Source organism: Empidonax traillii, unplaced genomic scaffold (genome assembly GCF_003031625.1).
Source record: "Empidonax traillii isolate 1590-97213 ecotype Southwest subspecies unplaced genomic scaffold, ASM303162v1 scaffold771:size604852, whole genome shotgun sequence".
Classification (NCBI taxonomy): Eukaryota; Metazoa; Chordata; class Aves; order Passeriformes; family Tyrannidae; genus Empidonax; species Empidonax traillii.
Genome location: NW_020955964.1, coordinates 17,813 through 42,672, shown reverse-complemented (window position 1 = coordinate 42,672; position 24,860 = coordinate 17,813). Strand labels below are relative to the sequence as shown.

At 44.3% G+C, this 24,860-nt stretch overlaps 1 protein-coding gene across 2 annotated transcripts in view; it reads right to left on the bottom strand.

Moving 5' to 3' along the window:
• Nucleotides 1-3,401: 3,401 nt before the first annotated feature.
• Nucleotides 3,402-24,860, bottom strand: part of USP35 (ubiquitin specific peptidase 35) — a 27,795-nt gene continuing 6,336 nt past the window's right edge. The window contains exons 2-11 of one of the 2 annotated variants that reach the window (XM_027901309.1): nucleotides 19,275-19,968; nucleotides 17,953-18,088; nucleotides 14,344-14,473; nucleotides 12,797-12,898; nucleotides 10,952-11,110; nucleotides 9,997-10,190; nucleotides 9,782-9,875; nucleotides 8,109-8,215; nucleotides 6,124-7,330; nucleotides 3,402-4,960 (exon numbers count right to left, since the gene is read on the bottom strand). In XM_027901309.1, coding sequence (XP_027757110.1) covers nucleotides 4,790-4,960; nucleotides 6,124-7,330; nucleotides 8,109-8,215; nucleotides 9,782-9,875; nucleotides 9,997-10,190; nucleotides 10,952-11,110; nucleotides 12,797-12,898; nucleotides 14,344-14,473; nucleotides 17,953-18,088; nucleotides 19,275-19,956 — 2,982 coding nt within the window. In that variant the 5' untranslated portion in view covers nucleotides 19,957-19,968 and the 3' untranslated portion in view covers nucleotides 3,402-4,789. Of the gene's footprint in view, nucleotides 4,961-6,123; nucleotides 7,331-8,108; nucleotides 8,216-9,781; nucleotides 9,876-9,996; nucleotides 10,191-10,951; nucleotides 11,111-12,796; nucleotides 12,899-14,343; nucleotides 14,474-17,952; nucleotides 18,089-19,274; nucleotides 19,972-24,860 lie in introns of both variants that reach the window. The other variant, XM_027901308.1, reaches the window with a different exon arrangement.

Genomic DNA, 24,860 nt, shown 5'->3' with positions numbered 1-24,860 from the left:
AGGTAGGTTGGCCAGTCTTTGCGAACGAAGAGCCGGGGAAGGTCTTTACACCTTCCAGCCTGCGCATTGGATTTTTTAGGTGAGACACAGTGTGCGCGGAACTGAGCCCACCCTTTAATCCTGAGGTTCATCTGCCGGGGCCAAGCGAGCTTGGACGGTGGCAGCGAGGTCCTCAGGACGTAGATGGATTGCCTTACAGGGCTAACGAGCTCCATCTGCCCGGGGAGTGTCCTAAGTGCCCCTGGTGGTGCAGTGGCTAAACCGCAGCGCTGTCAACGCTGAGACCCGGGACTTCAGTAGAAAGATGTTAAAATAGTTCCCAGGTCCTGTCTGATCTTTCTGGCCTAGGAGGCGAGCAAGAGAATGGTTTTCTCAAGTCATGCTTGCATTGTGTTGATGTTTTCCCACCTGATGATGTAAAAGTTCCATTCCATGTAAAAGTTGACAGTCATCTGCACTATGTGCCCCATTGAAGAGATGCTGTCTGGATGAGATGGGTACAGTGGGGCTGTGATTATGGAGAAGCCCCACTTGTAACGGGAAGGGGGAAGAGCAAAGCCTAACCCTCACATCAGTCAGAGAACATGCATGGACATCAAAGAACTGTCAAGAAAATCAGAGGGACCAGTCCAGCATCAACTCACAAGGGCCAATAAACCAATTTAGGCCCCTGATGAGTCTGTGTGCCTCTCTTCTCTGCCAAACCTGCCCACATGGATGCAATGATCTTTTAGCTGTTAATGAGGTTCTTGCAGGTAGAGACACGCACCTTTGGGTTATGATTTCTCCTTGGTGTCCCATCGTTGTAGTCACAATTTTATCTCCTTGTTCACAACTCCTAGTGCTGTACTGTTGATCAGGTTGTTAATTCAGTAGTTGATATGTAGCAAGGTGCCACCAAACAGCTACCCTCCTTCCAACCCATGGCCAGCTGGTCCCTTTGGACGTGGTGGTTGAAGCACGTCTCAGACAGAGGAAGGGAGCAGGACCCTGGGCTCTACAGGGAGCCTGTTGAAGAGTTCCTTAGGGTTAGGATCAAACCTTTAGAGTAGTTATATCCCTCTCAACCCAGCCCTTGACAAAGTCAGCATGTCCCCTCTGACTTTGGGCATCGTTGCGTGGGAGCAGACGCAGCCAAATTAGGGTAGTTTTCTCCATTTGTCTCTTAACCTGCTGCGAGGAGGGGTCGGAGCCCCGGCTGTGAAGCTGTTGCATCGGCAGCCAATTCGCAGGGACGTTTTGTGTGTTTCAAAGCCTATGACTGTTCTTAAAGAGGAGTATTTTTAATTTTTTGATTTCCATTTGTAGAAGGAAGGAAAAGAGTAATTTGTGGCAAACTGTACAGTATGTGTCTTCTTGTGGTGTCACTGTTTGAATGGTTATTAAGTTTTCAAATCACTGTGGACAGCTAATCACTTAAGTTATTAATTTATTCTTTGGGGGTTTGTTGTTTGGTTTTTTTAAAGGTAATTTGAAACAATTATTTATCCTGTAAATCGGTCTTGAGTGAAGCCTAGATAATACTTTTTTTGCTGTTAATAAACATGGTACATGCCTGACGTGAAGGTGATCTCATTTTTAAGTACTGTATATGCAACGGGAAAACAATGGGAAAATAAAAGAATGACAATAAAAAAGACATCTCTCACTGGTGATTCCCAGCATGGATTCAGAGTGGGGAAAGAAGGGGGGAAATCATGAGAAGAGCAGATCAAGTTCAATGATGTAGCACCTTTAAAGTTTTCAGAGCATCTTCTCAGCATGTCACCAAGTGTCTCCTACAGCTTCAAGTTGTCCTGTCTGGGTAATGAGGACCTTTAGGATGCAGCTAGGGGGTTTTCTGATACCAGAACCCAAACCATGTGTTTCCCAGCTGCTAAACTGAATTTCCTACTATATGTCTGCTTTAGTGTGTGCAGAGTGAGGACAAGTGCTGCCTTCCCCACCCATCAGCAGCTCGACACCTGTGAGCCCCAAATCACCCATAGAACATAAGCATAAGGACAAATCCTTTCCCCAGAGTTAAAAGTTCAACCTTCTCCTTCAAGGCACTTCTATGTACTTTTCCTAAAAAGACACTCGTGGAAAGATAAGTCCATAAGCACAGTCCCTGTAACACTCTTTTTTAGACAAGAGTAGCATCACCTCACATCTGCAGCACATCTGGGATCCCAAACCAAGAGCTGAGGACTCCCCTCTGGGTTCTCCTTGACCAAAGGCATGTGTGACAGACACTACAGGCCATACTATCACATATATTATAGCATATACTTTATCAATATACAATATGCAAATATCACTGGCATTACTAATGCTAGTAATGCAGTATATACTATAATTGTTGTAGCACACAGTAATATACCATACTCGTGCCATACTGGAGTTCTGTGAGGCCTTTAATATGGTTCCCTGTAACATTCTTACCCCTGAATTGGAAAAAGATGGGTTTGATGAATGGCTGGACCATTAGATGGATAAGGAATTGCCTGGATGGCTGCATCAGAAGAGTTATAGTCAATGACTCAGTGTCCAAATGAAAATCAGCAATGAGTGGTGTCCCTCAAGGATTCAAACTAGGACCAATACTATTTAGTATCTTCATCAATGACATAGTGGGATTGGCTGAGTCCAAAAGAGAAGTCCAATGTTAATAATTACAAGAAATGAACAGGGACTAAACCAAACAACCTCATTACATCACTGAAACTCTCCAGGTTGCTATCCATGCTGAGCACTGCATGCTGTTTGCCTCTGCTCATCTCAGAATGTCTTGGGGGAAAAAAAGACATATTCAGGGAAGAGCATGACTATGATACAGCCTCTCCATTTTCCATGTTGGTTTGACTATCTGCCTTCATTATTTAGATTAAGATCTCATCAAGGAAAGACAGTCTCCTACAAAAGCACCTTACAGCACACGGCCCAGAAAATGCCTCCAGGTGACACTCCAGCACAAAGAAAGGAGCTAGCATAAAGGCAACAGGAAAACTTTTGGCAACCTCTTTGAACAGGAGGTAAATAGAAGTCTGTTAATAAAACCAGGAAACACTGTACTTTCTGGGAAACTTAAGCTTTGGGTCCATATTTATTCCCTCTTAGCACTGCCTTGAGTCTATCTGACTTAAAGGCAACAAACACACTCCACTGCTCATTTGCAAGACTCCACTATTAGAATTGTGATCTTCTGTCAGAAGGCACCCAGCTGTGGGCTGGGATCCCCATTCCAACTCTGCCTGCTCTCCTCTTCCAAGCCACCTCTCTGCAGGATTGTCCACATCTGCGAAGTTGGATGCTCATCTGGCATCAGCTTCCCCATCTCTTTTTTGACCCATCAGCCCAATAGCTGCGAGAACTGCAATAAGACACTAAGTCTATATCTTGAATTACTTAATTTCCTTTATTTATATATAGGAAAGGCAATAAAAGAATATGATAGTATACATCAGAGATTTGATCCCAAATGTCCTCTCTAGCAGACTTTCTGCTCATGTTATCCATAGCAATGTCTGTGTTTTGCCTTTTCCTCCACAGCAACACGGTATTCCCACCCCAATACCCATGGTCAGGATTAGGTCCTGCACTTAGGACCTAAGGCACAAGTCTCTGCCGCTTGAGCTAGAGATAATCTCTACTAGAGGCATGAGGGGGGAGCAGGCTGGGGAGGGAGATGGGAGGGAGCTGTGGTCCTGTAGATGTGCTACCTGGGGCCTGAGCTGGCCACCTGTCACCAAATTCAGCTCCTGTCCCATTACTGATTTATATAATACATTGGTTTACATAGTATATATTTATACTGGGTTGATATAATATATCTGCTTGGGCTCCTCTCCTTGCAAATCAGCATTTTTTTTTTTTAAATAGCTAGTGAGTTTAGGGGGGCTCTGTCGTTTGCTGCTCAGTGCATGGTATCCCAAAGAAAAGCCCAAATTTTAAAGGGCAGATACAGCCCAGAAAGCCATCAAATGATAGCAGGAGAAAGAGGCTGAGTCCTAAAGACACATCTGGAAAAACAGCTGTATGTCTGGGCCTGCCATGCACACTAACAGTATCCAGAGGTCACCACTAACACAGCGGGTCTTAACTGGAACCCAGAACCCCCAACTGGTTCAGGTCAGTCTCTCTTGGCTGGAGGGGTTTGTGCCCTTCAGTCTCTTTCGGATGCCTTGCAACACAGCAGAAGGCCCCTCTGGTCAGCTTGCCATTGCTTGCTGTAACCAAGCAGGCTTGCAAGCTCACTGCCTCACAGATCAGCATTGCTACATTGGATGCTTGGCAGTTTTCAGACTTTTCAGCCCTCCTTTACCTTTAAAGGTGTGTCAAGGTGGGTTCTCAAAACCACATTACAAAGAAATAAAACAACTGAGTAGAGGTCCCCCCAAAACAAACTTAGCGCCATGGGAAGGTCTGCGGATGGGATGTGCGTGGGACATCTCCATCCCTGAGGCCCCTCTGGGTTTGTCTTCCTCCCCATGCCTGACCCTATCCCCTCCCCAGGCTAGTGGCATGGCTCACAGCAGGCAAGGCATGGCTACACTGAAGCAAAAGGGCACTTCTCTGAGCTGTCGGCAGCTGCTCATCGCATTAGCTTAGGTACATTAAGGCATGAAGACCAAGTGCATAGGAAGCAGCAAGACCCTCTAGATGCCTCCAGATCAGCCCCTGAGTCCTTTTATATTGAAATGTTTCTCAAATCCTCCTCAGAGGTGCTCCCTGTCATCAGGGTGAGGAAGAGGAGCCTCTGGCTTCAGGTTGGCTCCATGGGCACTGCCTATCTGGTTTAACCCATTGGCTAGAAGACGAGTCCATGAAAGGAGCCGGATCCACCCCCACCTGCTGCTGGGCTGCAGCCCCCTGATGAGCTGTCATCATCCTTGTCCCTGTCCAAGTCTTTCCACCACAGCGGGGATTTTGGCAAGGCGGAAATGTAGGCAGCTCTGTTCCTTGCTTCTTTTTCCTGTTCCTGGAAGAAAGAAGGGGGAAAAAAAGCCACAAGGATATCAGCAGCTGAAGGACACAGGTGGGAGGATGCTACCACCATCCCTGAGGAGCCAGAAGCCTGTTTGCTGACCCCTGGGAGCCTCCTCCAAATTAAACTGGGGTGTGAAGGCCACATGCTCATCTTAAGAGTTCAGTGAGAAGGATGAAGCAAAGCATTGCATTGCTCCAGTTAAACCAGCCCTTCCGTATCACCTCTGGGAGAGGAGGGACCACTCAAATTCTCCCACATGCTGTTCCTGTCATATGGGATACTACTGTTTGGAAAGCATTGAACTCCACCAGTTGAATGAAATCTGTTCTAGTTTGTATTCCCAGCTCACCCGTTTGCCCAGGGAAGCTGTGGATATCCGTTACTGGAAGTGTTTAACCTCAGGCTGGATGGGGCTTTGAGCAACTCAATCTAGCGGAAGGTGTCCCTGCCCAAGGCTAAGAGTTGGAACTAGATGGCCTTTAAGTCCCTTCTAACCCAAACCATCCTATTATTCTATGATAACAAGGAGAAAAAAAAAACGACCTGACTTGCAATGGTGAATGTCAGAGGTGGTAGGACGGAACAGCTGGTCGCCAGTGAGCAAAGGTGGGAAGAAGAGGAAAAGGTAGAATGTAAGGAACAAGTTTTTCACAATGAGGGTGGTGAGGCACTGGCACAGATTTCCCAGAGAGGCTGCAGACAGTCCATCCCTGGAAACATTCAAGGTCAGGGTGGACAGGGCTTTGAGCATTCTGATCTAGTTGAAGATGTCCCTGCTCATCCTGTAAGGGGTTGGACTAGATGGCCTTTAAAGGTCCCTTCTAACCCAAAATATTCTGTCATTCTGCCTTTTCCAGTCACTTAGAAGAAAATTTCAGGCTGAACTCCCAAGGGCAGACAACAGCAAGTCAACCCTGAGCACAGCCACAAGGTGTCTTGTACCAATCTCAGTGCCCAGTTTCATCAGGAAACTGTAACCTGTTTATATCTGGGTGCTAAAAAGGAAAAGGGATTTGGCTTCAGTGAGTGGGTGGGTATCTGCAGGATTTTAACCACAGGACATGATCCCACTGCTGCCTGGATGGGTGGGAACATGGCCCATGAGCCGGACAGCTGCAGGATCGCACCCTGCTGTGCACAGCAGCAGGAGTTACCTGCAGGTAGAGGATGTTATCTTTAGAAATTGCTTCCATCAAGTCCTTCTGCAGGGAGGGTTCTCCATGCAGGCAGCCGGCCTCAGCCTCGTGCAGCAGGCAGCTCTGCCTGCCCGGCCGCTGCCTGTAGAAGAGGACGTAGGCAGTGTCTTTGGGGAAGAACGAGGTGACATTGCTGACTGATTCGAAGGAGGAGAAGGAAACTCTGGTGTCATTGAATAGGTACCACTGGATTTCAAAGTCCAGCTGCTTGTCAGAGGCTGGTTTTGGCACCCCATCCCGGGGCTGCTCGTGGGGGACAGCGTCAGTGCACTCCCTGGAGTAGCAGTAGTAGTGGCCGCTCTCAGAGGAGATGCCTGAATGCACCACTACACTGCAGAGATCATACAATACAGACATGAAGCCACTTCCCGGGGCAGCACTATCCTTCCCACACCGGCAAACCTCAGTTTCCTCTGGAGCAACAAGAATGGGTAGCTTGAGCACCACAGGGATGGAGATGTTGTCCAAGATCTTCTTCCTCTTCATAGTCCGTGGGTCGAAGGAGAAGCGCAGCAGCGTGAGGATGAGGTAGTGTGGACCCTCTGTCAGCTCTGCCACCTTCTCTGCATCCTGCAAGGATGCACATTTCTCACAGTGGTATTTATTCTCTGCTGTCAGTCTCTCTGGAGATAGAAAATAGTTGATTAGGTCTGGGACAGATCTGGAGTCCTTGGGAGCACATGCCTGCTCCCCAGAAGCTGAGAAAGGGTCTTTGGCTGTATCCATGCTAACATCATTGCCACTTAAGGGATTTGCTGCTTTTCCCGGCTCCTGGAAACCCAGTGTTTCCACCAGCATTGGCAGGGTTGCAGGGTCCCCGGCCATGGGGGCCTTCCTCCGGATCCAGGGAGACCCTGCAAGCTGGCCTGCATTTTCAGGAGGCTCAATGAACTGTGGGCCGATTTCTTCCACTGGTAGAATAGGTGTGCTCCCATGCATGTTCCTGTCTGAGGGAGGAAAAGCCAGGGACAGGTCTGTGAAGGCTTCTTCTCGGGAAGAGACGTTCAGGCACTTCAAGCAGCGGATCTTTGTCATCATTTTACCCCCAAACATCTTCTCAATCAATGTCTTGTTTAAGTAATGATGCTCTACTGCCTGAGACATCAAGCTGGATTCCTTGAGTTTCTGGTAGATCCTTTTCCCAGTTTTTTCTTCTTCATGCAATCTTTAGCAGGGGAGAGAGAAAGGCTGCATTATTCATCAACACAACACCAAGAGGTAGTTTCTAAAGTAGGGTTCCTATTCTTCACTCCAAAAGGTTAATCCCACTTCACCTGACTGTACCCAGAGGCCTGATGCTGCAGGAGGAAGGTATGAAGGAGTTGAGCAGGACTGGGGAACCTGAAGGCTCTGTGTGACATTGACTCCCCGCTTCCTGAGGGATCACTGGCACACCAGAGATTTGGTATTTCTAGGTAAGAGAAAAGCAAAGCCCACCATTTTACAGAGGAGGCTGAGGGGCTTGTCAGGTAAATCTCTAGAGCTGGTACAACTTTAGACTGGATATCAGAAAAAATTTCTTCACTGGAAGGGCAGTCAAGCATTGGAACAGACTGCCCAAGGAAGTGGTGAAATCACCATTCCTACATCCAGTATTTGAAGTGTTCAAAAAATGTGTAGATGTGGCATTTGGGGACATGGTTTAGTGATGGGCTTGGCAGTATCAGGTTAAGGGTTGGATCATGAGGTCTTTTCCAACCTTAATGATCCTATGAATTCCCTTTGCCTTTAGAGCAAAGGCAGAAATTTTCAAGCTGAATTAAGTTCTGACCTTACCCCTAAGGCTGCCCAATCAGGGTTTTATCAAGGAGCCTCTGATTAGTTTCACCATCTCTCACCCCAAGCCTCCACTCTCATGTGCACATGAGTCAGCAATAAACGTTACGTTTGGTCCAGGGATGCCACTGACACCAGGCTCCAAAATCACAAAGCTTGTCACGTACCGGTCCAGCAAGTACTTGAGATACTCTGAGCAGTCCTGCTGAGCTCCAGGGGTGAACCAGGGTGGCCAGGACGCAGAGAGGAAGCTCTCAGGTGAGATGGCAGGTCGCTGCCAGCAACACAGAAGAAATGCAATTAATCCTAGGGATTTTGTTCAGTTCACACAGGGGGATGGAAAGGGAGAGGAATGCCTTTCTGGCTGTTTCACTGGGAGCATACTGTTCTGTGCTTGATAAGATCCCTTTTTTCTCCCTGCAAAGGCTAATCCCAATGCACAGGAAGACTTTCTTGGTTTGCTACAAGCCAGGACAGTAAGGATGAATTTCAGACATTATTTTACATATACTTCTATAAAATATTCATGTGTCTACCCTTCAATTTTAAAATGGTTTATTGGCCTGATCCAGATAATTCTGCTTAATTCAGTCTGAATTTAATTTGCTGCTCCATTTAATTTGATCAGGATCTCTCTCACCAAATCCTTTCATTAAAAAAAAAAAAAAAAAAAAAAAAAAAAAAAAAAAAAAAAAAAAAAAAAAAAGAAAGGCAAAGCAAAAAATCCACTAAACTTCCACCCAACATTCTGATCACTGCAGGCAGGTAATCTGTGTTAGCAGATAATGTAATTGATGCCATTAGGAAGCAGCTGTCTAATTAACATGGAAAAAGACCCATATTTGGTAAAAAAGGGACTTTGAGAACAGCCCAAAGATGAAAAATAACTAAAAGGAAATTAGCAGGAAACTATTAACCATCAACTACACAAACTATTAACCATCACTACACAACTCATCACAGAACACACATGCCCTAACCTGCTATCAAAAGCTCTTCTATGACCAAATCTTAAATTGAACAGGATGTCTATATTTTCCCCCCCAAGTCATCTGTAGTGACATAATACTACAATGCCACAACCTAGCTCTGTCAGTCAAGGCTTAAAAAATGGAGAAGCCCAGGTGACTCGTTACCCAGCAAAGGAAAATTCACTGGATTTTCAAAATCTCATCTTTCTAGGGACAGAAAGATACATTTTCAAGAGAGGAGTTAGATATGACTTAGCTGTATCTCCAGGATTAAATTAATCTATTAAATTTCATGCTTGTCATGGAAACATTCCTAATTAGTTTAAGGGTGCTATTTTTATTTTACCTTCCCTCAAATACAGAGGATTCAAAGCACTGGAGTCTAAAGGGTTTTTTACTATCATTCTTTTAAAAAAACAACTTTTAAGGCAATTTTCATTGAGTGCTTGTGCTTTGCTGTGGAGTAATGGGACAAGTGAGGTGTTCCACTCTTTTTCCTTGCTGCATAGCAAGAAACAAAACCTCTGCTTTACACTAACAGGCTTTTCAGCTGCCCACAGATGTAAACTATTACCAGAGGGACTTCATTGTCAACACTATTAGTTATTACATCAGCCCAACCCAAGAAGACCACAGGCTGAAGTTAGGCAGCCTGATGTGAACACAGCTCTCTTTCATGGGTGATAGGAGCTTCCCTCCTCCACCCCCAAAATTAGCCTCCTTCATATAAACAAAATTTGTCCCGTTATAAAAACCCACCAAGATCCACAGCTCCTTATCAGCACATTGGAGCAGGCAGGAAGCAACTTGGAGACGAGCCTTTCCGCAGCCGACAGTCCAAACAAATAACTAGAACATGAAATAATTACCTGACTGTGCTCCAAAAATGCAAAGAGCCACTGGAGCTTTGTCATCAGGGGCTGGGAGTTGCCCTCAGTTAAATTCAACACTGAATGCCGAAAGCTGCGAAAGAAAAGCAGAGATGCAATCTGTGAGATGGAAAATCAGCCTGGGACATGCAAGGCTAGTGTGGCGAGTAAGCCCTGGAGCAGCCTTGAGTGGGAACAAGGGAGGAAAAACTCACTCCGAAGCCATGAAAAGAGACTGTATGATGCTGTTCATGTAGCAGGTGTTTCCCAGGTTAATTAACCCAATCTTTCCTGTCTCTGATTTAGATGCCAAGCGTGGGTAGAAGCAGGCCAGCTCATTCTTCTGGGAGGTCCAAGCATTTTGTCCCAGGAGGTGTTTAATCCGGTCTTCATTTGGAATAGGAAGAGCCTTGGAAAGAGAGATCTGTGTTACGAGTTATTATCTGTCCTCACAAGGGGAAGCAGAGGGGCAGGCCCTGATTTCTTCTCTCTGGTGACTAGTGATAGGACACAGAGAAACAGCATGAAGCACTGTCAGGGGACATTTAGGTTGGATATTAGGAAAAGTGTCCACCACAGGGTGGCTGGACACTGCAACAGGTTTCCCAGGGAAGTGGTCGTGGCACCAAGCCAAGAAGCATTTGGACAACACTCTCAGACATATGGTGTGATTCTTGAGGTTGTCCTGTGCAAGGTCAGGAGTTGAACTCGATTGTGGGTCTCTTCCAACTCAGGAGATTCTATGATCCTGTGACTCTAGGACTGATCTTTGTCCATGAAGAATTAGTAATGGGCAACTGCAAAACTCCTCTGCTAGAGGTGTTCACACAACTCATTTTCCCTGCTCTTCACATGAACATGCCTCCATCCAAGGAGGTGTTTACCTGTTCCACATTAGTCCTTTAGAGGCATTCCAGAACAAAGTTATTGCTAAAACCTACAGGTAACATCAGGACTTGTGCAGGCCCACCATTAGCGAAGTATCTTCCCTCAACCTGCTTAGACAGGGCTCAAACTCAGAATTTTATACCCTTTCTTCTACCACAGTTTCAGGTGTTGTTGAGATTATTACATCCCTACCAGTAGGACAGTCCCTCTGTACTAGGCTACCAACCAAGATGTCATTTCCATATGGAAAGCAGAAAAATCCCTGAAAAGTGTATATCTTACTTTAACTGCTTCTAGGACAGGCTCATAGAGGTCTGGAAATCCTGAGAAGCGGAAGAACATGCAGTGGATGAGCTCAGCCAGCTGCTCCAGGGAGCTGGTTGCCGAATTGGAATCCTCCTTCTTCAAAGAGGCCACCAGCCTGGGGATGTGAGGGAGTAGCTGAAAAAGGAAAATTCACTATAAAAATTACTCCAAATTACTCATACACTTTTAACGTACAATTGATGGAATGAAATTCACCCACAGGCAGAAAAGACAGTATACAGGAGTTGACTTCAGTCCCATTCTGGACTTCATACTTCGCCCTATGAACTCAACAGCAACTTTTCTGCTGACTTTAATCAGCCTTAGAGGGTTTCATGCTGCATGACACCTGCAGGTTTGTATTGCTGCTTTGCTGAACTGCAATTGCCATGCTTCAGTCTCTCCTAAATCCCACACCCATGGTGGAAAGGAGCATTATATGCTGACTGCCAAGTACAAGGATTCAAACCTGCAAGATAGATGGAATTAGCCTAAAAGAAGTGTTGTCTGCTGTGATTTATTTTATTTTCTACTGAATAAGCTGAACTGGAATGGGTATCGTTGGATGGGTAGCAACAGGCATATAAACAGCAGGTTTGTTATTTTGCTTTCATCTAGAAAATGTAAAAATGCACGAGCAGATGCAAACGCAAACGATCCATTGCTCACGGGCACCCTCTGCTGACCCCACAGCTGCACAGAAAAATAATAACCTATTCCCAATCCTGCAGATGTGCTAGAGTGACCCCAGGCACTTACACAACCTTTTACATATTTATATTTTATGTCTTTTTTAGCCCAGAATAATCCTTGGTAAAGTATCAGGATCCCAGTCCAGCCATTTCCTGGTCCTCTCTTCCTCTCTTGGTCCTCCTCTCCTGTTCTTTTTCTCTCTCTTCAAAATGTCGAGGATTTTAACTATTTCCTTTCCAACAGGAAAGATTTGTTGGGGAAACAAATCAATCGCAGCACCATTTTATACATCAAAATTTTGCCAAGCTGTGATGGGAACAATTCTTAAAACCCTTTAAAAGTGCCAGGGCAAACACCAAAAATAAGAAGCAAGAGAGGTTTCTGCCCTGATTTTTCTCTTTTTTTTAAATGAAGGAGGAAATTTATACTTGTTGGGCTGCAGATGGAAACTTCAAGACAAGAGCAACTGACAGCTTTTGAAGTGTTTCAAAATTTGGACACCCAACTGAAGATGATACATTGGAATGACTCTATTTTTAGAAATCAAGGAGATTCTCAAGAAATTCAGGCTCATTTAAAGTGTCTCCAGCTGAGAAATGAAAAAGCACCAGTTGCAAATATTGTCTAGCTTTGCTTTTTTCCAGCCTTATCTGTTTATTCCGTGAACTTTAGGTGAAAAGCCAAATGTAAGGGCTTTGACAAGAAAGTATTAAATCAAACATTAATACAAGTAATTTTCCGTTACTACTTTTATCAGCTCGATCACTGCAAGCATTCTTTTGCCTTCAGCAGCCTTACTTTTTAAATTCAGCATTCCAGAGGTAACACCAGCAGCAAGCAGAGCCGTGCCTTAGTGCCAACAGCAAAACAAAATATAGACTATCACCGTGGAAATGAAAAGTGGAGATATAAATGCTGCCAAAAGTTGTTTTTGCTTTTAACAGAAGGGAATTTGTGTAGTGGAAGTGTTCTGATCCACTCCTCTAGTCTTACTGCACTGATGCCATACAATGCTTTGAAAGACTGCCCAATATCTCAGCACCTTTGTCCCCTCCCACCCATGCTGCCCCACAGCATGGTTGTACGCTCAGGGCAATGCCCTCATCCAAGTGTCAGACACAGCCTTACCAAGTGAAATGCCTCGTGGGAGTGCTGGAAGCTCAGCAGCATGTACTGCAGGACAGACAAAGCCCCCTCCCTCACGATGGGGTACAGCAACTTGGAGAAGACCTAGCGGGGGAGAAAAAAAGCAAATGAGAAGGCAGAGTAGCATTGCAACATGCAGAAGAAAGGAATGGCAGGAAAGAAAGACACTGGGCATCTATCATGGCTGCTGGTCTCTTCCTAATCCATGTTGGATGTGGAAGCAAGCAGCCTGCAATCAGGCCTCTAGAGTAATCTCCTGTCCAGAGCATTGCCTCAAGGCATCCTAAAAATACCATGTGGGTTATTCTCACTCTTTTGGGCTTGTGCAATGCCTGGCACTACAAGGTGCAGGCCTCTGTAACAGCACTGCATTTTTATACCTCCTCATGAACAAGGCCATGCAAAAACAGCAGGATGCTAGATTTTCTAAAATGTGCTTCTTCTATTTTATATAAGATATTTTGAACTTTATCACTAACCTTTCAGGCAAAGAGATAAAAAGCAAATACCTTTTTCAAAGATTAAAAATGACATTTTTTTCTACTTTACAAGAAATACCCATATAGCCTTTACTCCTCTCAGATCACACTTCTTGAAGGTTTATAAAATCACATTATTTTAAGGTCTGTATGCCTTCCCTATGCATTAATAATGAAAGGAAAGATAAAGAAAAGCCAGAGATGCTTGGCTACTCTCCCACTGCTCAATGCACTTGGGGTATCACAAGAATAAATGCAGTTATTGATAATGTTTCAGTACTGATAATTATAGAATAACAGAATTGTTTAGGTTGGAAAATACCTCTAAGATCATTGAGCCCAACCATTAATCCATCATTGCCAAGCCCACCATGTCCCTAAGAACATAGTCACAGTAACTTCTACGGTGACTTCCATTGGCAGCTCAGCCAGGTGTTATCCCCCATTACTCAAAGGAAGGAACAGCAGGACCACAGCATGGAAAAAGTTACTGAAGTAGTGATGACCAATTTTGGTGCTTGGTCACAGAGTTTTCAGAGAGAGGAAATACTCACTGTTGAAAGAGGTGATGGCAATGGCAGTGAGGGCTTTATCTGTACCAATACATTAACTAGACCAGGACACAGGCTTTAAAACTGACCTGTGACTGTGTGGACTGTTGACACGCTCACTGGTATGTAATTTGCCTGTGCCAGCCAGCACTGATCCAGGTACAGTCAAAGGGCAGTATGTCACTTTCCCAAAGGCAAGTTTTACAAGAGCTCTATAGTTTGGGAAGGAAAGGGATTGGTTGGCTTGAAAATCCTTGGCTACTTTATTTCATAAACTTTAAGATATCAGTACTTCTGCAGACCAAGACCTGAAGAACCCCAGGTTGTTCAGGAGAATATCATTCCTAGCTGCAACAACAGTATCCCTTGGGACAGCAAACTCTTCTCTATACATCTCAAGTCACATCTCGTCCTCAATTCAGTTGAAAGGCAAGATGATATTTCAGGTGCAAGATGATATTTCTGTGGTTCACATTCACATTTAAAAGAGCCGACTGACCTTTTCTATTTTTGAAAGAGTGACTTCAATCAAGATGCTGAACTTTTTCACTGCAGCCAAACCCTTCAGCAGAGCAATGATCCACTTGTCTATGTTCTTTCCCAGGGGCCAGGACACCCAGTCAATCATCCTGAAATGGAATACAAATTCTTAAATACATTTAATACACATATTGTGAAACTCAAGCTCCGCTCCGGGTCAAATTCCTCCAAACTGATGTCTAGTCAGTGGGATGACCAAATAAGAGACTGGCTCTTCATAAGGCATTTCACATGTTATTCAAAGCACAATAGAGCCTGAACTGGAAATACCCCAATGCCATCACCATGCTGTGGTACATCAGAGGCTCAGACCTAAGTTCATAGAATAAAATGGGGATTTTTTTCCACTAACTTCAGTCATCTTGATTGAACACTGGTACAGTGCTCTAGAGACCACTCACGTGAGGGTTTGATTGAGGTCTCTGCATTGTCACCATTAGAAAACAAGGGATATTGGTATGACCTCTGAAATCTGCTAGCTGTGACATTCAGGAATAACTGGCTACTGTTAGGGTTACCAGGTTGGGGCTTTTTAATGTGTTTTTGGAAATCAATATTTCCCACACAGAGAATTAAAAGATCTGAATCTTGAGTGTTTTTTTCCTTACCAGTAACAATGCAGAGATCATACCAATATCCCTTGTTTTCTAATGGTGACAATGCAGAGACCTCAATCAAACCCTCACATGGGTGGTCTATAGAGCACTGTACCACTCAACCAACATGTTGTGTTTCTGCAAGAAATACATACTTTACAGAAGTCTCTCATAAAACAATAACCTCAGACTAAGTGATGACACATTGTTTCTGTCGAAATTCAGTGTTAAACAACTATCACAAGAGGAGGATAAAGGTATCACAAAGCAGACCCTGAGGATGGGAAATGCTGAACTGGAAGGAAATGTATGGATTCAAAATGCATGCAAGGCACAAGAAATGGATGGTACATGATGGTAACTCATCTGCATGAAGACAACCAGGCAGATACCAGGTGACTACGAGCTCCCAGTGTAACAGCAGCCATGGAAAAGACAGCACCGTGCTGTGGTGCACGAGAAAAGGTGTTTTCTCCAGCAAAACAATGACACCTCAGGTCAGGTTGTCATGATGAACTGCACTGGAAAATGGTGCACAAACACCATTTGTGCCCAAGAACATTTCCTGCAAGAAAAGCTTAAAATAACCTGGCTTGTTTAGTACAGCCATGGGAAAGCAGAGATAGGAAGGGACTGCTCTGCCTGCACATAATGAAGAAATAAACACCAGGGAGGCAAAAGGTATTTTAGTTATCTCTGTTGGCGCAAGATCAAATGAACTATAAGATGGCCAGAAATACACATAGACTGGCTGTTAGACGAGAGATTCAGCCCACTAAAGCAACCCCATGGTGGAACAGCTATGAAAGAAGAGCAGTGGGAGCACAAGCCTGCTTTGAGGACCATAGCTGAACATTCATGAAAGGGGTCTGTAATGTCTGTGCCTATAAAGCAGAGAGATGTATCCAGAGATCCAAAGGTTCCTTTTCACCCCATTTTCTTTTAAACAGGCATAAAATAACCTTGTTTGCTTCAAGCTATTTTTTTGCCAGCACTGGTGGCTAAGTTACAGTGCTGCCCGTGTTGCTATACTAGGAAGAAATTACATTTTAAATTCACATTGCACTTTGCACATTGGAAGATCCACAAATATTTTAGTAGTGATGACTCTCATTTTCCAAAGGAACCAGTGATTTGGTATACTAAACTTTTAAAAGCTCAGACCCTGATTTGCAGAGGTAGCGAGTGCCTGCATTGCTGTGTGACAGCAGATGCCTTCGGCATCTGGATCTGGGCTCTCTGAAAGAGATACAACACCAGGAAAAAAAGATTAAAAAACTAACCAGAGAGTACTTCTGACATCATGAGTGTGCATTATTAGAGGTTTTTTTAAAAGAGAAAAACTCTGTACTACACTCTCTAAAAAAGATTGTGGTGTACACTTATACCAGCAGGTGCCAGCGTTGCTTTTTTTTATCATTATTTGTTCTTTACACACTTGACCAGAAGCTCCATTCTATGTCCAGTTTATTTCCGGACTACCAGTTCCCAAACCCAAACTTGGGAAGAATACACTTCTGTATGAGACCACTTTTTCAGGAATACTAAGCTGAAAGATCGTTTTGTTTTTCACTAAGTTGAAATATCCTGTACATTTTTCTTTGACTTTTTAGGCATGGAGCACACACTCATCGAAAGGCTGATGATCATGCTGGCTTTTGGGGCAGCCATTTGCCATAAACAAGCTGCCAAAACTTCCACATTTCTCCTAAGTGATCTTAATTACATTTTACAGGCTCTGCTTAATGTTTGGCTAACTCTGATTCACCATTTACTCGTTATTCTGCATGACAAAAAGTGTTTTAAAGAATGATGCAACAGATTTGGCAACCTCTATCTTTAGACACTGGTGCTCTTAGAGGATTCATCACCTGGAGCTCACAGCAGCTGGTGTCCAGAAGGAGAAAAAGATGGAGAAGAGGGTTAGGAACTGAACTGATAACCTAATCTATCGTCTTGGGTTGCTGTCAGTTCTAGGAAACCCATGGCCTTCCCCAGCAAGCCAAATCCCTTTCCGCATACATAATGTCCCGTAACATTACACATGTATTATAACACACAATAATGTGTTTCTGTCATGTAACCTTACTGGGAGGGACACACAAATCCTGTAATAATAATAAGAAAAAAGATGTTTCCAGTAAGATCAAGTCACAGCGGCTCCCATGTGTTAAGTTCACTGCATGTGAATATCATCTCCTTAAATGAAGACCTCTAAAGAAAGCATGGGTTAAAGAAAGAATCATGGAATTATTTAGGTTGGAAAAGAACCCTAAAGTCACTGAAGATACTCCTAAGCAAATGTGGAGCAAGGCATTGGAGCACAGAGGAGCAGCAGGATTTGGACATAAGTGTGCAAAGAAGATCTGGTGATGCCAGAGAGGCCACTGGTGCTGCAAAGACTGGGTCTAGCATGTCAGCTACTGTTTCACCCACTGCTCTTCATCATGCTTTGATAAGGTCTCTATTGACCATGTCCATCTGCACCACATTCATCTGACAAAGGTCACAGTAAGACCCTCCCAAAAATTTTAATCTGTGACTCATTTATTTAGGACGATGTCCTTCTGAAGGGAGACATAGATCAACCCGAAATTCTGCAAAGGAGATTTTTGGGAAGAAAAAGACCTCAACAGTTTCTGGAAAAAAATCAAAACTCCTCAAGACATCTTATGTTGGGTATCCCATACCACTATTTATTTCTAAGAAAAGAAACCAAATTAAACCAAACAAATATAGTAATAGTCATTGTCATAATAATAGTAACAACAGCCACCAGTTCTTATTCTAGTTCTTTAGGACCTCAGGGCTGGAAGGAGTGATACAGAAGTTTCCTTTTTCCCCACACACTACTCACCAGGCAACACAACCGAACTGCTGGAGATAAAACCCCACAGAGAAACTGAGTGCGGCTTTGGGGCAAGTTTTTTCTCCGAACTGAGAACGACATTCACTAATGCAGCCTCTCCTACCTGCCGATGGCCATCATCATTTGCACATCAGTGATGCTGTCATCGTTGGTTAGGTTTCTTATGACGCCATCCATGAGCTCCAGAGGGACAAACTGAACCACGCTGGCCAAGGCATTGGACGGCGCTTCCTGCTCCTCTGTAAGACACGGATGAGCGCCAGCAATGAAGATGTTAGTTGCTGGGAAAACCAGGCACATGAGGTCATTTCTCATCCCTAAAAATCACATCGCCTCTGCCCACGTAAATAGAATCATGAATTGTTTGCATTGTAAAAGCCCTCTAAGATCAGCATTTACTGTGTCTCCAACGCAGCACTTGCAGCACCAACCCAGCACTTGCAATGTCCAACACTAAACCATGTCCCCAGGGGCCACATCCACATGTTATGGAGCAGATCATCAGCTGGTGCCAATGAGCAATGTGGAATCTACAGCTGGAGTGTGCTAGCAGGAAAATTCCCCAAATCCTGGTGCAGCACATAATGAAGTTGGGTCTTAGCAGATGGGCTGTTGCATGAAGCCATACACAGCCCAAAGGGAGGAAGAGATCACAGGCATGAAAACATCCTTGGGCCAACCCTGGGTCCCAAATTTCCTCTGCATGCTCTGTTAAGTAGTGCAAATAATTGCAAAGGGATGCAACTGCAAGTTTGCCAATCTGGAGCACCTTCCAAAAGATGAAGCTTTCATACAGAGGGCACTGAAAAAGCAATCTCCTGTGGGCTTAGGAATAGCTGGAGCAGGAGATCCCCAGCCTTTCATGGCACTGGTACCTCCAAAAACCTTCTGAAACCCTCCACAATAACCTAAAGACCCCAGAAATTGGATAAATATTTTCTGTCTCACCTTACTATGCAACCACCCTCCAAACTGGCAGTAGAGCTTCATACCTCTAGATCAGTGAGAAATAACTCCTTAGCTTTATCCCTAGTCTCTGGAAAGGAGCAGGCCATTGGGTACCACCAAGTCAGTCATAAGAGGGCAACATTTATAAAAGCTTTGGAGTCCCATTCTAACCAGCTGGAGATAAGGTGCTTTCCCTCAGGCCCAACTGATGCTGGGAAGTGCTGAACACACAAACTTGTGCTGCAAATGTTTCAATCTCGTTAACAGCTCCTGTGTGCAGACTCTGTGTGGTGTCAGGGGATATTGTTTTCCCAGCTCAAAGCCCTGGATAACTTTTAGAGATGCCTGTTTATTACATTTCCTCTATGGCTGCATTTCTGTAGTGGATGAGAACACTGTGAGATGTCAAACTAATTGAATTTGACTTCATCAGAGCCAACATTTACATTCCCTTTTTTATTAATATTTTTAAATTACCTGTTGAAGAAATTATAGTGAACAGTTCCTTCAAAGAGGGCAGGATGGTTGAGGTCTGAGTCCTCCAGATCCTCTGTAGCAGACCACTCACTTTGTTCACCTGCTCCAAAAATTCCATGATCTGATCTTCCTCCTCGGAAACACACTGGAAGTGCCCGATGCACCTGATCAGCTGCTGACAGAACAAGAGCTGGTGTTTTCCCGTGGGAATGCATTGAGGATGCTGGGTTAACAGTTTGCTGATCTTCGCACACTGCTTGGGGCTGGGCCTCTCACAGATTTTCCGGAGCACCTCGATCCTCAATAAGCTGAAGATGCTGTTTGCTGATGGGCTTTCCAGGACAAACTGCAATCCTAACTGGATATAATCAAGTACATAATGGCTTCTCTTCCCCAGAGGTCCATAGCCTTCCTGCAGGAGACTCAGCAGGAAGCGGACATTGAAGAACTCCTCAAATTCCTCCGGGTGATAGTGGCCGTAGACCTCCAAAACCTCCTTCCCAATCTCTCTTTTATACTTGGTGTCTCCGGTGAGATAAAGCTTGGTGGACAGCTCCAGCATGGACCAGCATTGCTCACTGTCCATGGGCTGTTTCGATGCCTCAATGACACGCCTCACTAGTCCTTGCTTCACATTGTTGGGGTATGAAGACATCACCACAGCTTCCAGTATCTTATCCATTTCTGCTCCCTGCTCCTAAAAGAGAGGAACAGAGTAGCAGGTTAGTTCAAAGAGTGTCTGATGAGCTTTTAAGCCCAGGTTGGCAAGAAAGGTCAAAGAAACAGAGCTTGAGAATAGTCTGGGACCAGCCTGAAAATAATTCTTGAGGCCTTTTCCTGGTGGCATTCCGAAAACTTTCCACCCTGGTCATGTTTGATGGAGATTAAAGCCCCCAAACTGAATGAATAAACAAAAATGCAGAACTACTTCAGACTAATCACATATTTGAGGATTTTTTGTAAACAACTACAGACCCATGGAGGGCATGAGTGGGGAATTAAGGGAGCCAAGGTCTTATAATGGTGTCTGCTGACTCACTTGTCCTCAAGAGGTGGAAATGCTCCCAATTATTGTCTTCGCATTCAGGGCAGGAGAGAAAAGCCCTGTGAAGCAGAGGTGGGGTTGCAGCCTCTCTGTGTGGTGGCAAGGGTGTATGTTTGACATTTGCACTGTGCTGCCAGCCACTCCATCTGAGTGGTGCAGTCTTGGCTGCTCCCCAGGGACCTGCCGCATTTGTATGCAGGACCAAAGCGAGAGAAACTGCAGAGTCAGGCAAAGTTTCCCGTTTGTCATGGCCCAAAATCACCAGCAATAAAGCATTAGCGGAGAGAGTGCTTAAAAAAAAAAAAAAAAAAAGCTCAGAAAAACATTTATAACCAGGTGTTGGATGCACTACTGCACAAAAAAACCCCAAACCAAAAAAATAAAAACCTGAACCAACAACAACAAAACAAAACAAAAAACAAACAAACAAACAAAAAACCCCGAACCATTACAGAATGATAAAATTAGATAGTCAGGATTTCTTAAAATGTATTACAGTGACTGTATAAAGGCTCACCCACAGCAGGTCCTGCCAGTGCAAAGAGCTGCACAAAAAACATTTGGAGAAAGTTCCTTCCTGCCTATAGCCTGAAACAATCCACTCTCGTTTATCTGACCAGAATAATAATCACCACCTTTCTGTTCCTAAGCTTCCTAATCTGTGAAAGGAGGACAACACACAGCAATTCCTACTGAGGTTGGTTGAAAGATCCTTCATTAACACTTGGAAAGCATTTGAAGGTTTTCAAGTGGTCAGGGTTATATTAATGAAGAATATACATGCAGGTGACATGTACCCCGACTATGGTTTTCACAGATGACATCCAGAAGGGACCTCAGCAGGTATCATCCAAGGACCATACCATTCTTGGAGTAAGCCTGTATCTGATCCAGAGAGTATCTTCTCTCCTGGTAGACAGCTGCTTTCAAGTGGGGAAGTAAAACCTACGCCAGACACAAACATCAAGCTCTGACTCAGAGCTGCTTGGCTGCGAAGCCTTCCCACTTGACCAAACAACACCTCTTCCCATTACTGCTTCCCCCGCAATCTCAAAGGGTGAAAAAATCCCATTATTGAGATATATATATATATATATATATATATATATATATCTCCACCTCCCAATCCAGCGATGACAGCAGCCTACATTGCAATGGTTCTTCGGGAACTACCTTGGCCTTTCTGTCCCGTGCCTGCTGACTCATACAGTCCTTTGCTCATGTCCTGGATTTATTTTTCCCCACCAAGCATCACTGCTGCCTTCCCTACAACAAACTGTGGCAGAACTAATACTCTCCACCACATTGTTTTCCCAGGATAGAAGACATAAGCAGGACTTCTGGGGAATCAGCCTGCATTAAACCAGTATCAAACGAGGACAAGGTAAGAAAAGAAAAATCCCACAGGTAAAGTCTTTCACCTCAAACAGAAAGTACCATGGTGACAGCAAAGACTAAAAGTCCACCTGGAGAGCAAGTGGGGCTTGCAGACAGTATGAAATCAGGAAGAGCATTTGTCCTTGTTGCTCAGTGGTCACCTTGGCCATACAGAGACTGGCACAAACCTGCAGTCAAGCTGGCACCCCCTTCACCTCCTCTCTGCAGCTTTCCAGCCTAAGCCCTGACACCCTGGATATCTGGTAGATGGATAAGAGATGAGGAGGAGACAGGAGGCTCTAAAGTGGTCATTGGTTGTGCCTCCCTGTTATGTGGTTATTTCCCTCGAGCAATCCATGCTGAGCCTGGCACAGTGATTTGGAAACACTACCGAGGCAGAAGGGTAAAAAAATGGCTACAGTTCTTTTAGACCTAGACCCATAAATCACCACAGTTCATGGGTATATGTGGTGTTGGGTGGTCTTGCCGCCCCTCTCAGGGGTGATGGCTGCCCACCACTGTCCCTTGAATGACTGCGATTTTGGCTATTTTAGCATTGCCAAACTTCACCCAAATTTTCAATGAAAAGAGTCTAATTCCACCTCAATTTTAAGTGAAACTTGCAGCCTCCTCAGGTTGATCCCTGAAAGGGACATGAGGATGGGTTACGCCAGCACTGCTGCATAGAGTGCAACTAGGTCTCATCTGACATAGTACAGTGAGGACAAGGCTGAAACAAACTCCCTCCATAGTCAACAGACAAACAAGTCCCAAAGAAGGATCTTTCTCATCAGAAACATCCCATCTCATATTGACATTAGGACCTTGAAGAGTCCTTCTCAGGGAGAAGGGTACTGAAGGGTACATGCTCTCCTCACTAATGAAGGGCTTTACAGTACGAAATTGGGCTTTGGGCACTACAGCCCCACCTGCACCTCTCTAACCACCCTTGTGTCAGCAAAGGGGACAAACAAGCCTATGTTTCTCTTGTGTATTAGGCTGGATCAAGCTGCTCCCTGGTTGTAGGCCAGACAAAGACAGGATGGAGGACGCTAGCCAGGACATATATTACAATCTTAGAATGATATTAAAACAACATTCAAGTTGCTTTGTAATATGCAATAACAAATATTATACTCTTAAAAGTACACTAAAAGAGCATTTTACACTAAAAGATCATTCCCATGTCACAGGCTAGGAATTAAGATGCTAATTCAAGACAAGCACAGCTCCAGAGATATATGAGTTTCAGAGTTTCAGAGATATATGAGTTTAAGTATCTAACACTAACTTTTTTTCCCCCAGGACCTGCATGGAGAGTGAATCAGGGTTTGCAGTGGAGGAGTAAGTGATTTGGAGTGTTGTCTGTAAGATCACTGTCTCATTTGCTGTAGAAATTGGAAGTGTGTCATAAATAACCCAGGGAACTGCAGGAGAGGGAAGGACAGTTCATTGTCAGGCAGCCCAATGCTGCCTTGGAGATCTGGTCCTTGATTCTCCTCTGTTAAAGACTGAAATAAAGAGACTAAATATTCAGGCTTCTATAATGAGTGCTCCTGAAGTAGAACAATCTTTATGCACTTCTGTGAGTTTTTAATGCTGGTGAGAAAAAAGTAGAGGTGGGAGGATGGCTCATTCCTGCTTGTGAAGAAAACCAAGTTCCTGGAGCACACAAGGATGAACAGAAGGTCAGAGTGTTAATTATTAAACTGAAGAGCCACAGTGAAGTTCTCATCTGTTACGTAGCTCATATGAAACAGAAAGTACACAATATGAGCTTTACAGGGAAAAAGAAAAAAATCACATGAAATGGTTAAACTGTTCTGCTCCCCCAGTGAATGATTGGTAGGAACAACATAGGCAAAATCATAGAATCAAGAGGAAAACACTCCTGGGAAGTCTCTAGCCCAATCCCTGCACAAAGCTGAAATCAACCCAAGCTGCTCAGGGCTTATCCATGAAGTTCATGAAAATATCCTAGGATGGAGATCACACAACCATCCCGGGCAACCTGTCCCAGCACTAATTAGCTCATAGTGGGAAGTTTTTTCCTATTTCCAGTTGGAAACTCTTGTTTCAATTTATGTCTGGGTTTTGTTGTTTGAGGTTTGGGTTTTTTTGTTTGGTTGGTTTCTTTGCATTCCCCTACTTTGCACTCCTGTGAAAAGCCTGGATCGATCTCCTGAATAATCTCCTTGTAGTCACTCGGTGGCTGCTATCAGTCAGTCCCCAACCTTCAAGGGGTTAATCCATCCCAAGTGAGTCCATCCCAAAATACTTTGCATTTGTCCTTGTTGAATTCCATGAGGTTCATGTCAGCCACAGCCTGTCCTGGCCCTCCTGTATGGCAGCCCTGTAGTCAAGTGCATTGATTATTTCCCAAGTCTGGTGTCACTCACTAATTTGACAAAGTGTATTTAATCTCCTCCTCATTTTTGATAAAAATATTAAAAAGGAAAGGTCCTAGGATAGTTCCAGACCGTTTCCTACCCAATTAGCAGTTCGCACATCTAGATTCTGGTTTCTCCTGTGTCTTTGATACAAGGACGCTGTGAGGAATCATGTCAAAAGCCTTACTGAGATCAAAGAAAACAACATCCACTACCCTCTTCTCATCCACAGATCTTCCCACCCATCCTTAGAGGCCATCATGTAGGTCAAGAATGATTCACCCTCGGTAAATGAACACTGGTCTTTAACAGACACCTCCTTCTTCATGTGCCCAGACACAGCTTCCAAGGGAATGTGCTATATACGATCATCCCAAGAACCAAAGGGATGATGACTAAACTAGGTTATCAGATAATGTTTCCTGATTTTTTAAAGATGTGCTAGATGTATTTTGGAATAGGGATGTCTTCCTACCTCATCCTTGTCAGGCAATTGCTCAGACATATAAAACTGTCCTGAAGACACTCTCTCCCACCTGGCAGGTCAGTAAGTGTTCATGGTATTAGGTACCACACGAATTGGCACCCACAAATACACACCAGGGTCCACAATGCTTTCTCCCATGCCCCCTCAAAATATAAAGGGTGCTGTAAAAGAGATCAACCCTGGTTTCAGACTTAAATTCCTCCTAGACCCACATATTCAATGAAGTATTTCAACCACACATGCACTAGGTGTTGCTGACCAGAAGTTGGGTCCCTGCAGGGACAGAC